Source organism: Hyla sarda, unplaced genomic scaffold (genome assembly GCF_029499605.1).
Source record: "Hyla sarda isolate aHylSar1 unplaced genomic scaffold, aHylSar1.hap1 scaffold_504, whole genome shotgun sequence".
Lineage (NCBI taxonomy): Eukaryota > Metazoa > Chordata > Amphibia > Anura > Hylidae > Hyla > Hyla sarda.
The window spans coordinates 205708-223219 of NW_026610515.1; the positions used below are offsets into that span (position 1 = coordinate 205708).

Here is a 17512-nt window from a genome sequence, read left to right on the forward strand (position 1 = left end):
CAGTATATATTGGGGGGTGCTGTCCCCTATACTTTCCCCCCTCGGTGCAGTATATATTGGGGGTGCTGTCCCCCATACTTTCCCCTCCTCGGTGCAGTATATATTGGGGGGTGCTGTCCCCTATACTTTCCCCCCTCGGTGCAGTATATATTGGGGGTGCTGTCCCCCATACTTTCCCCTCCTCGGTGCAGTATATATTGGGGGGTGCTGTCCCCCATACTTTCCCCTCCTTGGTGCAGTATATATTGAGGGGTGTTGTCCCCTATACTTTCCTTTCCTCGGTGCAGTATATATTGGGGGGGATTCTGTCCCCCATACTTTCCCCTTCTCGGTGCAGTATATATTGGGGGCTGCTGTTCCCCTATACTTTTCCCTCCTCGGTGCAGTATATATTGGGGGGTGCTGTCCCCTATACTTTACCCCCTCGGTGCAGTGTATATTGGGGGGGTGCTGTCCCCCTATACTTTCCTCTCCTCGGTGCAGTATATATTGGGGGGTTCGGTTCCCTTATACTTTCCCCTCCTCGGTGCAGTATATATTGGGGGGGGGGGGGGTGCTGTCCCCCATACTTCCCCTCCTCGGTGCAGTATATATTGGGGGGTGCTGTCCCCTATACTTTCCCCCCTCGGTGCAGTGTATATTGGGGGGGTGCTGTCCCCCTATACTTTCCTCTCCTCGGTGCAGTATATATTGGGGGGTGCGGTTCCCCTATACTTTCCTATCCTCGGTGCAGTATATATTGGGGGATGCTGTTCCCCCATACTTTCCCCTCCTCGGTGCAGTATATATTGGGGGATGCTGTTCCCCCATACTTTCCTCTCCTCGGTGCAGTATATATTGGGGGGTGCGGTTCCCCTATACTTTCCTATCCTCGGTGCAGTATATATTGGGGGATGCTGTTCCCCCATACTTTCCCCTCCTCGGTGCAGTATATATTGGGGGGTGCTGTCCCCCTATACTTTCCCCTCCTCGGTGTACTATATATTGGGGGTGCAGTTCCCTTATACTTTCCCCTCCTCGGTGCAGTATATATTGGGGGGTGCGGTTCCCCTATACTTTCCTCTCCTCGGTGCAGTATATATTGGGGGGTGCTGTCCCCCATACTTTTCCCTCCTTGGTGCAGTATATATTGGGGGGTGCTGTTCCCCTATACTTTCCCCTCCGCATTGCAGTATATATTGGGGTTTGCTGTCCCCCATATTTTCCCCTCCTTGATGCAGTATATATTGGGGGTGCTGTCCCCCATACTTTCCCCTCCTCGGTGCAGTTTATATTGGGGGGTGCTGTTCCCCATAATTTCCCCTCCTCGGTGCAGTATATATTGGGGGGGGGTGCTGTCCCCCATACTTTCCCCTCCTCGGTGTAGTATATATTGGGGGATGCTGTTCCCCTATACTTTCCTCTTCTCGGTGCAGTATATATTGGGGGGGGTGCTGTCCCCCTATACTTTCCCCTCCTCGGTGGGGTATATATTGGGGGGTGCTGTCCTCCATACTTTCCCCTCCTCGGTGGAGTATATATTGGGGAGTGCTGTCCCCCATACTTTCCCCTCCTCGGTGTAGTATATATTGGGGGCTGCTGTTCCCCTATACTTTCCCCTCCTCGTTGTAGTATATATTGGGGGGTGCTGTCCCCTATACTTTCCTCTCCTCGGTGCAGTATATATTGGGGGGTGCTGTTCCCCTATACTTTTCCCTCCTCGGTGCAGTATATATTGGGGGGTGCTGTTCCCCTTTACTTTCCCATCCTCGGTGTAGTATATATTGGGGGGTGCTGTCCCCCATACTTTCCCCTACTCGGTGTAGTATATATTGGGGGGTGCTGTCCCCCATACTTTCCCCTTCTTGGTGCAGTATATATTGGGGGTTGCTGTCCCCCATACTTTCCTCTCCTCGGTGCAGTATTTATTGGGTGGTGCTGTTCCCCTATACTTCCCCTCCTCGGTGCAGTATATATTGGGGGGTGCTGTCCCCCATAATTTCCCCTCCTCGGTGCAGTATATATTGGGGGGTGCTGTCCCCTATACTTTCCCCCCCTCGGTGCAGTATATATTGGGGGGTGCTGTCCCCAATACTTTCCCCTCCTCGGTGCAGTATATATTGGGGGTGCTGTCCCCCATACTTTCCCCTCCACGGTGCAGTATATATTGGGGGCTGCTGTTCCCCTATACTTTCCCTTCTCGGTGCAGTATACATTGGGGGGTGCTGTTCCCCTATACTTTCCCCTCCTCGGTGCAGTATATATTGGTGGGTACTGTTCCCCTATATTTTCCCCTCCTCGGTGTACTATATATTGGGGGGTGCTGTGCCCCATACTTTCCCCTCATCGGTGCAGTATATATTGGGGGGTGCTGTCCCCCATACTTTTCCCTCCTCGGTGCAGTATATATTCGGGGGTGCTGTCCCCCATACTTTCCCCTCCTCGGTGCAGTATATATTGGGGGTGCTGTCCCCTATATTTTCCTCTCCTCGGTGCAGTATATATTGGGGGGGGGTGCTGTCCCCTATACTTTCCTCTCCTCGGTGCAGTATATATTGGGGGGTGCTGTCCTCCACACTTTCCCCTCCTCGGTGCAGTATATATTGGGGGGTGCTGTCCCCCATAATTTCCCCCCTAGGTGCAGTATATATTGGGGGGTGCTGTCCCTCATACTTTCCCCCCTCGGTGCAATATATATTGGGGGGTGCTGTCCCCCATACTTTCCCCTCCTCGGTGTAGTATGTATTGGGGTGTGCTGTTCCCCTATACTTTCCTCTCCTCGGTGCAGTATATATTGGGGGGTGCTGTCCCCTATACTTTCCCCTCCTCGGTGCAGTATATATTGGGGGGTGCTGTCCCCCATACTTTCCCCTGCTCGGTGTAGTATGTATTGGGGTGTGCTGTTCCCCTATACTTTCCTCTCCTCGGTGCAGTATATATTGGGGGGTGCTGTCCCCTATACTTTCCCCTCCTCTGTGCAGTATATATTGGGGGGTGCTGTCCCCCATACTTTCCCCTCCTCGGTGCAGTATATATCGGGGGGTGCTGTCCCCCATACTTTCCCCTCCTCGGTGCAGTATATATTGGGGGCTGCTGTTCCCCTACACTTTCCCCTTCTCGGTGCAGTATATATTGGAGGGTGCTGTTCCCCTATACTTTCCCCTCCTCGGTGCAGTATATATTGGGGGGTGCTGTCCCCCATACTTACCCCTCCTTGGTGCAGTATATATTGGGGGGGGTGCTGTCCCCTATACTTTCCCCCCTTGGTGCAGTATATATTGGGGGTGCTGTCCCCCATACTTTCCCCTTCTCGGTGCAGTATATATTGGGGGGTGCTGTTCCCCTATACTTTCCCCTCCTAGGTGCAGTTTATATTGGGGGGTGCTGTCCCCCATACTTTCCCCTCCTTGGTGCAGTATATATTGGGGGGTGCTGTTCCCCATACTTTCCTCCCCTCGGTGCAGTATATATTGGGGGGTGCTGTCCCCCATACTTTCCCCTCCTTGGTGCAGTATATATTGGGGGGTGCTGTCCCCCATACTTTCCTCCCCTCGGTGCAGTATATATTGGGGGTGCTGTTCCCCATACTTTCCCCTCCTCGGTGCAGTATATATTGGGGGGTGCTGTCCCCTATACTTTCCCCCCTCGGTGCAGTATATATTGGGGGTGCTGTCCCCCATACTTTCCCCTCCTCGGTGCAGTATATATTGGGGGGTGCTGTCCCCCATACTTTCCCCTCCTTGGTGCAGTATATATTGGGGGGTGCTGTCCCCCATACTTTCCCCTCCTTGGTGCAGTATATATTGAGGGGTGTTGTCCCCTATACTTTCCTTTCCTCGGTGCAGTATATATTGGGGGGGATTCTGTCCCCCATACTTTCCCCTTCTCGGTGCAGTATATATTGGGGGCTGCTGTTCCCCTATACTTTCCCCTCCTCGGTGCAGTATATATTGGGGGGTGCTGTTCCCCTATACTTTCAACTCCTCGGTGTAGTATATATTGGGGGCTGCTGTTCCCCTATACTTTCCCATCCTTTGTGCAGTATATATTGGGGGGTGCTGTTCCCCTATACTTTCCCCTCCTCAGTGTAGTATATATTGGGGGGTGCTGTCCCCTATACTTTCCCCTCCTCGGTGCAGTATATATTGGGGGCTGCTGTTCCCCTATACTTTCCCCTCATCGGTGCAGTATATATTGGGGGTTGCTTTCCCCTATACTTTCCTCTCCTCGGTGCAGTATATATTGGGGGATGCTGTTGCCCTATACTTTCCTCTCCTCGGTGCAGAATATATTGGGGGGTGCTGTTCCCCTATACTTCCCCTCCTCGGTGCAGTATATATTGGGGGGTGCTGTTCCCTTATACTTTCCCCTCCTCGGTGCAGTATATATTGGGGGTGCTGTCCCCTAAACTTTCCTCTCCTCGGTGCAGTATATATTTGGGGTGCTGTTGCCCTATACTTTCCTCTCCTTGTTGCAGTATATATTGGGGGGCTGCTGTTCCCCTATACTTTCCCCTCCTCGGTGCAGTATATATTGGGGGGTGCTGTTCCCCTATACGTTCTCCTCCTCGGTGCAGTATATATTGGGGGGTGCTGTCCCCCATACTTTCCCCTCCTCGGTGCAGTATATATTGGGGGGTGCTGTCCCCCATACTTTCCCCTCCTCGGTGCAGTATATATTGGGGGGGGGGGGTGCTGTCCCCTATACTTTCCCCTCCTCGGTGCAGTATATATTGGGGGGGGGGTTGCTGTTCCCTATATTTTCCCCTCCTCGGTGCAGGATATATTGGGGGGTGCTGTCCCCCTATAATTTCCCCTCCTCGGTGCAGTATATATTGGGGGGTGCTGTTCCCCATAATTTCCCCTCCTCGGTGCAGTATATATTGGGGGGGGGGGTGCTGTCCCCCATACTTTCCCCTCCTCGGTGCAGTATATATTGGGGGGTGCTGTTCCCCTATACTTTCCCCTCCTCGGTGCAGTATATATTGGGGGTGCTGTCCCCCATACTTTCCCCTCCTCGGTGCAGTATATATTGGGGCTGCTGTTCCCCATACTTTCCCCTCCTCGGTGCAGTATATATTGGGGGATGCTGTTGCCCTATACTTTCCTCTCCTCGGTGCAGAATATATTGGGGGGTGCTGTTCCCCTATACTTCCCCTCCTCGGTGCAGTATATATTGGGGGGTGCTGTTCCCTTATACTTTCCCCTCCTCGGTGCAGTATATATTGGGGGTGCTGTCCCCTAAACTTTCCTCTCCTCGGTGCAGTATATATTTGGGGTGCTGTTGCCCTATACTTTCCTCTCCTTGTTGCAGTATATATTGGGGGGCTGCTGTTCCCCTATACTTTCCCCTCCTCGGTGCAGTATATATTGGGGGGGTGCTGTTCCCCTATACGTTCTCCTCCTCGGTGCAGTATATATTGGGGGGTGCTGTCCCCCATACTTTCCCCTCCTCGGTGCAGTATATATTGGGGGGTGCTGTCCCCCATACTTTCCCCTCCTCGGTGCAGTATATATTGGGGGGTGCTGTCCCCTATACTTTCCCCTCCTCGGTGCAGTATATATTGGGGGGGGGGTTGCTGTTCCCTATATTTTCCCCTCCTCGGTGCAGGATATATTGGGGGGTGCTGTCCCCCTATAATTTCCCCTCCTCGGTGCAGTATATATTGGGGGGTGCTGTTCCCCATAATTTCCCCTCCTCGGTGCAGTATATATTGGGGGGGGGGGGGGTGCTGTCCCCCATACTTTCCCCTCCTCGGTGCAATATATATTGGGGGGTGCTGTTCCCCTATACTTTCCCCTCCTCGGTGCAGTATATATTGGGGGTGCTGTCCCCCATACTTTCCCCTCCTCGGTGCAATATATATTGGGGCTGCTGTTCCCCATACTTTCCCCTCCTCGGTGCAGTATATATTGGGGGGTGCTGTTCCCCTATACTTTCCCCTCCTCGGTGTAGTATATATTGGGGTGCTGTCCCCCATACTTCCCCTCCTCGGTGCAGTATATATTGGGGGGTGCTGTCCCCTATACTTTCCCCCCTCAGTGCAGTATATATTGGGGGTGCTGTTCCCCATACTGTCCCCTCCTCGGTGCAGTATATATTGGAGGGTGCTGTTCCCCTATACTTTCCCCTCCTCGGTGCAGTATATATTGGGGGTGCGGTTCCCCTCTACTTTCCCCTCCTCGGTGCAGTATATATTGGGGGCTTCTGTTCCCCTATACTTTCCCCTCCTCGGTGCAGTATATATTGGGGGCTGCTGTTCCCCTCTACTTTCCTCTCCTCGGTGCAGTATATATTGGGGGTGCTGTCCCCCTATACTTTCCTCTCCTCGGTGCAGTATATATTGGGGGGTGCGGTTCCCTTATACTTTCCTCTCCTCGGTGCAGTATATATTGGGGGGGGGGTGCTGTCCCCCATACTTTCCCCTCCTCGGTGCAGTATATATTGGAGGCTGCTGTTCCCCCATACTTTCCCCTCCTCGGTGCAGTATATATTGGGGGGTGCGGTTCCCTTATACTTTCCCCTCCTCGGTGCAGTATATATTGGGGGCTGCTGTTCCCCTCTACTTTCCCCTCCTCGGTGCAGTATATATTGGGGGGTGCTGTCCCCCTATACTTTCCCCTCCTCGGTGCAGTATATATTGGGGGGTGCTGTTCCCCTATACTTTCCCCTCCTCGGTGTACTATATATTGGGGGGTGCTGTCCCCCATACTTCCCCTCCTCGGTGCAGTATATATTGGGGGGTGCTGTCCCCTATACTTTCCCCCCTCGGTGCAGTGTATATTGGGGGGTGCTGTCCCCCTATACTTTCCTCTCCTCGGTGCAGTATATATTGGGGGGTGCGGTTCCCTTTTACTTTCCCCTCCTCGGTGCAGTATATATTGGGGGGTGCTGTCCCCCATACTTTCCCCTCCTTGGTGCAGTATATATTGGGGTGCTGTCCCCCATCCTTTCCTCTCCTCGGTGCAGTATATATTGGGGGATGCTGTTCCCCTATACTTTCCCCTCCTCGGTATACTATATATTGGGGGGTGCTGTCCCCCATACTTCCCCTCCTCGGTGCAGTATATATTGGGGGGTGCTGTCCCCTATACTTTCCCCCCTCGGTGCAGTATATATTGGGGGGTGCGGTTCCCTTTTACTTTCCCCTCCTCGGTGCAGTATATATTGGGGGCTGCTGTTCCCCTCTACTTTCCCCTCCTCGTTGCAGTATATATTGGGGGGTGCTGTTCCCCTATACTTTCCTCTCCTCGGTGCAGTATATATTGGGGGATGCTGTTCCCCTATACTTTCCCCTCCTCGGTATACTATATATTGGGGGGTGCTGTCCCCCATACTTCCCCTCCTCGGTGCAGTATATATTGGGGGGTGCTGTCCCCTATACTTTCCCCCCTTGGTGCAGTATATATTGGGGGTGCTGTCCCCCATACTTTCCCCTCCTCGGTGCAGTATATATTGGGGGGTGCTGTCCCCCTATACTTTCCCCTCCTCGGTGCAGTATATATTGGGGGTGCGGTTCCCCTATACTTTCCCCTCCTCGGTGCAGTATATATTGGGGGGTGCTGTTCCCCTATACTTTCCACTCCTCGGTGCAGTATATATTGGGGGCTGCTGTTCCCCTCTACTTTCCCCTCCTCGGTGCAGTATATATTGGGGGGTGCTGTCCCCCTATACTTTCCTCTCCTCGGTGCAGTATATATTGGGGGGTGCGGTTCCCTTATACTTTCCTCTCCTCGGTGCAGTATATATTGGGGGGTGGGTGCTGTCCCCCATACTTTCCCCTCCTCGGTGCAGTATATATTGGGGGATGCTGTTCCCCTATACTTTCCCCTCCTCGGTATACTATATATTGGGGGGTGCTGTCCCCCATACTTTCCTCTCCTCGGTGCAGTATATATTGGGTGGGTGCTGTTCCCCTATACTTTCCTCTAATCGGTGCAGTATATATTGGGGGGTGCTGTTCCCCTATACTTTCCTCTCCTCGGTGCAGTATATATTGGGGGGGTGCTGTCCCCCATACTTTCCCCTCCTCGGTGCAGTATATATTGGGGGGTGCTGTTCCCCCATTCTTTCCCCTCCTCGGTGCAGTATATATTGGGGGGTGCTGTCCCCCATACTATCCCCTCCTCGGTGCAGTATATATTGGGGGGTGCTGTCCCCCATACTTTCCTCTCCTCGGTGTAGTATATATTGGGGGTTGCTGTTCCCCTCTACTTTCCCCTCCTCGGTGTAGTATATATTGGGGGGTGCTGTTCCCCTCTACTTTCCCCTCCTCGGTGTAGTATATATTGGGGGGTGCTGTTCCCCTATACTTTCCCCTCCTCGGTGCAGTATATATTGGGGGATGCTGTTCCCCTATACTTTCCTCTCCTCGGTGCAGTATATATTGGAGGGTTCGGTTCCCTTATACTTTCCCCTCCTCGGTGCAGTATATATTGGGGGGTGCTGTCCCCCATACTTCCCCTCCTCGGTGCAGTATATATTGGGGGGTGCTGTCCCCTATACTTTCCCCCCTCGGTGCAGTGTATATTGGGGGGGTGCTGTCCCCCTATACTTTCCTCTCCTCGGTGCAGTATATATTGGGGGGTGCGGTTCCCCTATACTTTCCTATCCTCGGTGCAGTATATATTGGGGGATGCTGTTCCCCCATACTTTCCCCTCCTCGGTGTACTATATATTGGGGGTGCGGTTTCCTTATACTTTCCCCTCCTCGGTGCAGTATATATTGGGGGGTGCGGTTCCCTTATACTTTCCTCTCCTCGGTGCAGTATATATTGGGGGGTGCTGTCCCCTATACTTTCCTCTCCTCGGTGCAGTATATATTGGGGGGTGCTGTCCCCCATACTTTCCCCTCCTCGGTGCAGTTTATATTGGGGGGTGCTGTTCCCCATAATTTCCCCTCCTCGGTGCAGTATATATTGGGGGGGGGGGTGCTGTCCCCCATACATTCCCCTCCTCGGTGTAGTATATATTGGGGGATGCTGTTCCCCTATACTTTCCTCTTCTCGGTGCAGTATATATTGGGGGGGGGGGGCTGCCTTCCCCCTATACTTTCCCCTCCTCGGTGGGGTATATATTGGGGGGTGCTGTCCCCCATACTTTCCCCTCCTCGGTGGAGTATATATTGGGGGGTGCTGTCCCCCATACTTTCCCCTCCTCGGTGTAGTATATATTGGGGGCTGCTGTTCCCCTATACTTTCCCCTCCTCGTTGTAGTATATATTGGGGGGTGCTGTTCCCCTATACTTTCCTCTCCTCGGTGCAGTATAAATTGGGGGGTGCTGTTCCCCTATACTTTTCCCTCCTCGGTGCAGTATATATTGGGGGGTGCTGTTCCCCTATACTTTCCCCTCCTCGGTGTAGTATATATTGGGGGGTGCTGTCCCCCATACTTTCCCCTACTCGGTGTAGTATATATTGGGGGGTGCTGTTCCCCTATACTTTCCCCTCCTTGGTGCAGTATATATTGGGGGGTGCTGTCCCCCATACTTTCCTCTCCTCGGTGCAGTATTTATTGGGTGGTGCTGTTCCCCTATACTTCCCCTCCTCGGTGCAGTATATATTGGGGGGTGCTGTCCCCCATAATTTCCCCTCCTCGGTGCAGTATATATTGGGGGGTGCTGTCCCCTATACTTTCCCCCCCTCGGTGCAGTATATATTGGGGGGTGCTGTCCCCAATACTTTCCCCTCCTCGGTGCAGTATATATTGGGGGTGCTGTCCCCCATACTTTCCCCTCCACGGTGCAGTATATATTGGGGGCTGCTGTTCCCCTATACTTTCCCCTTCTCGGTGCAGTATACATTGGGGGGTGCTGTTCCCCTATACTTTCCCCTCCTCGGTGCAGTATATATTGGGGGGTACTGTTCCCCTATATTTTCCCCTCCTCGGTGTACTATATATTGGGGGGTGCTGTCCCCCATACTTTCCCCTCATCGGTGCAGTATATATTGGGGGGTGCTGTCCCCCATACTTTCCCCTCCTCGGTGCAGTATGTATTCGGGGGTGCTGTCCCCCATACTTTCCCCTCCTCGGTGCAGTATATATTGGGGGGTGCTGTCCCCTATATTTTCCTCTCCTCGGTGCAGTATATAATGGGGGGGGGGGGGGTGCTGTCCCCTATACTTTCCTCTCCTCGGTGCAGTATATATTGGGGGATGCTGTCCTCCATACTTTCCCCTCCTCGGTGCAGTATATATTGGGGGGTGCTGTCCCCCATAATTTCCCCCCTAGGTGCAGTATATATTCGGGGGTGCTGTCCCTCATACTTTCCCCCCTCGGTGCAGTATATATTGGGGGGTGCTGTCCCCCATAATTTCCCCCCTAGGTGCAGTATATATTCGGGGGTGCTGTCCCCCATACTTTCCCCTCCTCGGTGCAGTATATATTGGGGGGTGCTGTCCCCTATATTTTCCTCTCCTCGGTGCAGTATATAATGGGGGGGGGTGCTGTCCCCTATACTTTCCTCTCCTCGGTGCAGTATATATTGGGGGGTGCTGTCCTCCATACTTTCCCCTCCTCGGTGCAGTATATATTGGGGGGTGCGGTTCTCTTATACTTTCCCCCCCTCGGTGCAGTATATATTGGGGATGCTGTCCCCCATAATTTCCCCTCCTCGGTGCAGTATATATTGGGGGGTGCTGTTCCCCTATTCTTTCCCCCCTCGGTGCAGTATATATTGGGGGGTGCTGTTCCCCTATTCTTTCCCCCCTCGGTGCAGTATATATTGGGGGGTGCTGTCCCCCATACTTTCCCCTCCTCGGTGCAGTATATATTGGGGGTGCTGTTCCCCTATACTTTCCCCTCCTCGGTGCAGTATATATTGGGGGGTACTGTTCCCCTATATTTTCCCCTCCTCGGTGTACTATATATTGGGGGGTGCTGTCCCCCATACTTTCCCCTCATCGGTGCAGTATATATTGGGGGGTGCTGTCCCCCATACTTTCCCCTCCTCGGTGCAGTATGTATTCGGGGGTGCTGTCCCCCATACTTTCCCCTCCTCGGTGCAGTATATATTGGGGGGTGCTGTCCCCTATATTTTCCTCTCCTCGGTGCAGTATATAATGGGGGGGGGGGGTGCTGTCCCCTATACTTTCCTCTCCTCGGTGCAGTATATATTGGGGGATGCTGTCCTCCATACTTTCCCCTCCTCGGTGCAGTATATATTGGGGGGTGCTGTCCCCCATAATTTCCCCCCTAGGTGCAGTATATATTCGGGGGTGCTGTCCCTCATACTTTCCCCCCTCGGTGCAGTATATATTGGGGGGTGCTGTCCCCCATAATTTCCCCCCTAGGTGCAGTATATATTCGGGGGTGCTGTCCCCCATACTTTCCCCTCCTCGGTGCAGTATATATTGGGGGGTGCTGTCCCCTATATTTTCCTCTCCTCGGTGCAGTATATAATGGGGGGGGGTGCTGTCCCCTATACTTTCCTCTCCTCGGTGCAGTATATATTGGGGGGTGCTGTCCTCCATACTTTCCCCTCCTCGGTGCAGTATATATTGGGGGGTGCGGTTCTCTTATACTTTCCCCCCCTCGGTGCAGTATATATTGGGGATGCTGTCCCCCATAATTTCCCCTCCTCGGTGCAGTATATATTGGGGGGTGCTGTTCCCCTATTCTTTCCCCCCTCGGTGCAGTATATATTGGGGGGTGCTGTTCCCCTATTCTTTCCCCCCTCGGTGCAGTATATATTGGGGGGTGCTGTCCCCCATACTTTCCCCTCCTCGGTGCAGTATATATTGGGGGTGCTGTTCCCCTATACTTTCCCCTCCTCGGTGCAGTATATATTGGGTGGTGCGGTTCCCTTATACTTTCCCCTCCTCGGTGCAGTATATATTGGGGGGTGCGGTTCCCCTATTCTTTCCCCTCCTCGGTGCAGTATATATTGGGGGGTGCTGCTCCCCTATACTTTCCCCTCCTCGGTGCAGTATATGTTGGGGGGTGCTGTCCCCCATACTTTCCCCCCTCGGTGCAGTATATATTGGGGGGTGTTGTCCCCCATACTTTCCCCTCCTCGGTGCAGTATATATTGGGGGTGCTGTTCCCCTATACTTTCCCCTCCTCGGTGCAGTATATATTGGGGGGTGCGGTTCCCTTATACTTTCCCCTCCTCGGTGCAGTATATATTGGGGGGTGCGGTTCCCCTATTCTTTCCCCTCCTCGGTGCAGTATATATTGGGGGGTGCTGTTCCCCTATACTTTCCCCTCCTCGGTGGAGTATATATTGGGGGTGCTGTTCCCCTATACTTTCCCCTCCTCGGTGCAGTATATATTGGGGGGTGCTGTTCCCCTATACTTTCCCCTCCTCGGTGCAGTATATATTGGGGGCTGCTGTTCCCCTATACTTTCCCCTCCTCGGTGCAGTATATATTGGGGGCTGCTGTTCCCCTATACTTTCCCCTCCTCGGTGCAGTATATATTGGGGGGTGCGGTTCCCTTATACTTTCCCCTCCTCGGTGCAGTATATATTGGGGGGTGCGGTTCCCCTATTCTTTCCCCTCCTCGGTGCAGTATATATTGGGGGCTGCTGTTCCCCTATACTTTCCCCTCCTCGGTGCAGTATATATTGGGGGCTGCTGTTCCCCTATACTTTCCCCTCCTCGGTGCAGTATATATTGGGGGGTGCGGTTCCCTTATACTTTCCCCTCCTCGGTGCAGTATATATTGGGGGGTGCGGTTCCCCTATTCTTTCCCCTCCTCGGTGCAGTATATATTGGGGGTGCTGTTCCCCTATACTTTCCCCTCCTCGGTGCAGTATATATTGGGGGGTGCTGTTCCCCTATACTTTCCCCTCCTCGGTGCAGTATATATTGGGGGCTGCTGTTCCCCTATACTTTCCCCTCCTCGGTGCAGTATATATTGGGGGCTGCTGTTCCCCTATACTTTCCCCTCCTCGGTGCAGTATATATTGGGGGCTGCTGTTCCCCAAACTTTCCCCTCCTCGGTGCAGTATATATTGGGGGCTGCTGTTCCCCTATACTTTCCCCTCCTCGGTGCAGTATATATTGGGGGCTGCTGTTCCCCTATACTTTCCCCTCCTCGGTGCAGTATATATTGGGGGCTGCTGTTCCCCTATACTTCCCCCTCCTCTCGTCCCTCCCCCACCACTGATCCGTCTGGTGACACATTTTCGGGGATTAGGGGGATTATTGTCGGGCAGACAGAGGGGAGGACAGAGGCTGCGGCTCCGAGTGTCAGGAGAACAAAAGGTCCCCCAGCTGTACAGACCCCCGGCCTCCATGAGGGGCCCCCGCACAAATATGCTCCCTGGGGAGAGATGTTTCGGTACGTGTGAATGGTGACCGGTGTAATATATATATATAGTGTGTAATGTGTATAGTGTGTAATGTGTATAGTGTGTGTAATGTGTATAGTGTGTAATGTGTATATAGTGTGTAATGTGTATAGTGTGTAATGTATATAGTGTATGTAATGTGTATAGTGTGTAATGTATATAGTGTGTAATGTATATATAGTGTGTAATGTATATAGTGTGTAATGTGTATAGTGTGTAATGTATATAGTGTGTAATGTGTATAGTGTGTAATGTGTATAGTGTGTAATGTGTATAGTGTGTAATGTATATAGTGTGTAATGTATATATAGTGTTTGTAATGTGTATAGTGTGTGTAATGTATATAGTGTGTGTAATGTATATAGTGTGTAATGTATATATAGTGTGTGTAATGTGTATAGTGTGTGTAATGTGTATAGTGTGTAATGTATATAGTGTGTAATGTATATATAATGTGTGTAATGTGTATAGTGTGTGTAATGTGTATAGTGTGTGTAATGTATATATAGTGTGTAATGTGTATAGTGTGTAATGTGTATAGTGTGTAATGTATATAGTGTGTAATGTATATATAATGTGTGTAATGTGTATAGTGTGTGTAATGTGTATAGTGTGTAATGTGTATAGTGTGTAATGTGTATAGTGTGTGTAATGTGTATAGTGTGTAATGTGTATAGTGTGTAATGTATATATAGTGTGTAATGTATATAGTGTGTAATGTGTATAGTGTGTAATGTGTATATAGTGTGTAATGTGTATAGTGTGTGTAATGTGTATATAGTGTGTAATGTGTATAGTGTGTAATATGTATAGTGTGTAATGTGTATAGTGTGTAATGTGTATAGTGTGTAATGTGTATAGTGTGTAATGTGTATAGTGTGTGTAATGTATATAGTGTGTGTAATGTATATAGTGTGTAATGTATATAGTGTGTGTAATGTATATATAGTGTGTAATGTGTATAGTGTGTAATGTATATAGTGTGTGTAATGTGTATAGTGTGTAATGTGTATAGTGTGTGTAATGTATATAGTGTGTGTAATGTATATAGTGTGTAATGTATATATAGTGTGTAATGTGTATAGTGTGTGTAATGTGTATAGTGTGTAATGTATATAGTGTGTAATGTATATATAATGTGTGTAATGTGTATAGTGTGTGTAATGTATATATAGTGTGTAATGTATATATTAGTGTGTAATGTGTATAGTGTGTAATGTGTATAGTGTGTAATGTATATAGTGTGTAATGTATATATAATGTGTGTAATGTGTATAGTGTGTGTAATGTGTATAGTGTGTAATGTGTATAGTGTGTAATGTGTATAGTGTGTGTAATGTGTATAGTGTGTAATGTGTATAGTGTGTAATGTATATATAGTGTGTAATGTATATAGTGTGTAATGTGTATAGTGTGTAATGTGTATATAGTGTGTAATGTGTATAGTGTGTGTAATGTATATATAGTGTGTAATGTGTATAGTGTGTAATGTGTATAGTGTGTGTAATGTGTATATAGTGTGTAATGTGTATAGTGTGTAATATGTATAGTGTGTAATGTGTATAGTGTGTAATGTGTATAGTGTGTGTAATGTATATAGTGTGTAATGTATATAGTGTGTAATGTGTATAGTGTGTGTAATGTGTATAGTGTGTAATGTATATAGTGTGTAATGTATATAGTGTGTGTAATGTGTATAGTGTGTAATGTGTATAGTGTGTAATGTGTATAGTGTGTGTAATGTGTATATAGTGTGTAATGTGTATAGTATGTAATATGTATAGTGTGTAATGTGTATAGTGTGTAATATGTATAGTGTGTAATGTGTATAGTGTGTAATGTATATAGTGTGGTAATGTATATAGTGTGTGTAATGTGTATAGTGTGTAATGTGTATAGTGTGTGTAATGTGTATAGTATGTAATGTATATAGTGTGTAATGTATATAGTGTGTAATGTATATAGTGTGTGTAATGTGTATAGTGTGTAATGTGTATAGTGTGTAATGTGTATAGTGTGTTAATGTGTATAGTGTGTAATATGTATAGTGTGTAATGTGTATAGTGTGTAATGTATATAGTGTGTGTAATGTATATAGTGTGTGTAATGTGTATAGTGTGTAATGTATATAGTGTGTGTAATGTGTATAGTATGTAATGTATATAGTGTGTAATGTATATAGTGTGTAATGTATATAGTGTGTGTAATGTGTATAGTGTGTAATGTGTATAGTGTGTAATGTGTATAGTGTGTAATGTGTATAGTGTGTGTAATGTGTATAGTGTGTGTAATGTGTATAGTGTGTGTAATGTATATAGTGTGTAATGTGTATAGTGTGTAATGTATATAGTGTGTGTAATGTATATATAGTGTGTAATGTGTATAGTGTGTAATGTATATAGTGTGTGTAATGTGTATAGTGTGTTATGTATATATAGTGTGTGTAATGTGTATAGTGTGTAATGTATATAGTGTGTGTAATGTATATAGTGTGTAATGTGTATAGTGTGTGTAATGTATATAGTGTGTGTAATGTGTATAGTGTGTAATGTATATATAGTGTGTGTAATGTATATAGTATGTAATGTGTATAGTGTGTGTAATGTGTATAGTGTGTGTAATGTATATAGTGTGTGTAATGTATATATAGTGTGTGTAATGTATATATAGTGTGTTGTAATGTATATATAGTGTGTAATGTATATAGTGTGTAATGTATATAGTGTGTGTAATGTATATAGTGTGTAATGTGTATAGTGTGTAATGTATATAGTGTGTGTAATGTATATATAGTGTGTAATGTATATAGTGTGTAATGTATATAGTGTGTGTAATGTGTATAGTGTGTAATGTATATATAGTGTGTGTAATGTGTATAGTGTGTGTAATGTGTATAGTGTGTGTAATGTATATAGTGTGTGTAATGTATATATAGTGTGTGTAATGTATATATAGTGTGTGTAATGTATATATAGTGTGTAATGTATATAGTGTGTAATGTATATAGTGTGTGTAATGTATATAGTGTGTAATGTGTATAGTGTGTAATGTATATAGTGTGTGTAATGTATATATAGTGTGTAATGTATATAGTGTGTAATGTATATAGTGTGTGTAATGTATATAGTGTGTAATGTGTATAGTGTGTAATGTGTATAGTGTGTAATGTGTATGGTGTGTAATGTATATATAGTGTGTGTAATGTATATAGTGTGTAATGTATATAGTGTGTAATGTGTATAGTGTGTAATGTGTATGGTGTGTAATGTATTATAGTGTGTGTAATGTATATAGTGTGTAATGTATATAGTGTGTAATGTGTATAGTGTGTAATGTGTATAGTGTGTGTAATGTATATATAGTGTGTAATGTATATATAGTGTGTAATGTATATAGTGTGTAATGTATATAGTGTGTGTAATGTATATAGTGTGTAATGTGTATAGTGTGTAATGTATATAGTGTGTGTAATGTGTATAGTGTGTAATGTGTATAGTGTGTAATGTGTATAGTGTGTAATGTGTATAGTGTGTAATGTATATCGTGTGTGTAATGTGTATAGTGTGTAATGTGTATAGTGTGTAATGTGTATAGTGTGTGTAATGTGTATGGTGTGTAATGTGTATAGTGTGTAATGTGTATAGTGTGTAATGTGTATGGTGTGTAATGTGTATAGTGTGTAATGTATATAGTGTGTGTAATGTGTATAGTGTGTAATGTGTATAGTGTGTAATGTGTATAGTGTGTAATGTGTATGGTGTGTAATGTGTATAGTGTGTAATGTGTATAGTGTGTAATGTATGTATAGTGTGTAATGTATATAGTGTGTAATGTATATAGTGTGTAATGTGTATAGTGTGTGTAATGTGTATAGTGTGTAATGTATATAGTGTGTAATGTGTATAGTGTGTGTAATGTATGTATAGTGTGTGTAATGTATATATAGTGTGTGTAATGTATATAGTGTGTAATGTGTATAGTGTGTAATGTATATAGTGTGTGTAATGTATATATAGTGTGTAATGTGTATAGTGTGTAATGTATATAGTGTGTGTAATGTGTATAGTGTGTAATGTATATATAGTGTGTAATGTATATAGTGTGTGTAATGTATATAGTGTGTAATGTATATATAGTGTGTGTAATGTGTATAGTGTGTGTAATGTGTATAGTGTGTGTAATGTATATAGTGTGTAATGTATATATAGTGTGTAATGTGTATAGTGTGTGTAATGTGTA

The 17512-nt window shown here is 47.3% G+C and overlaps 1 protein-coding gene across 1 annotated transcript; it reads right to left on the bottom strand.

Annotated features, from left to right (window-relative positions):
• Positions 1–14865: 14865 nt before the first annotated feature.
• LOC130337686 (dynein heavy chain-like) lies at positions 14866–15613 on the bottom strand (the record flags this gene model as incomplete). Its single annotated transcript, XM_056553956.1, has 2 exons — positions 14866–15306; positions 15422–15613. Coding segments are annotated over 2 exons (633 nt in total), but the record flags the coding sequence as incomplete, so codon positions are not given.
• Positions 15614–17512: the final 1899 nt, after the last annotated feature.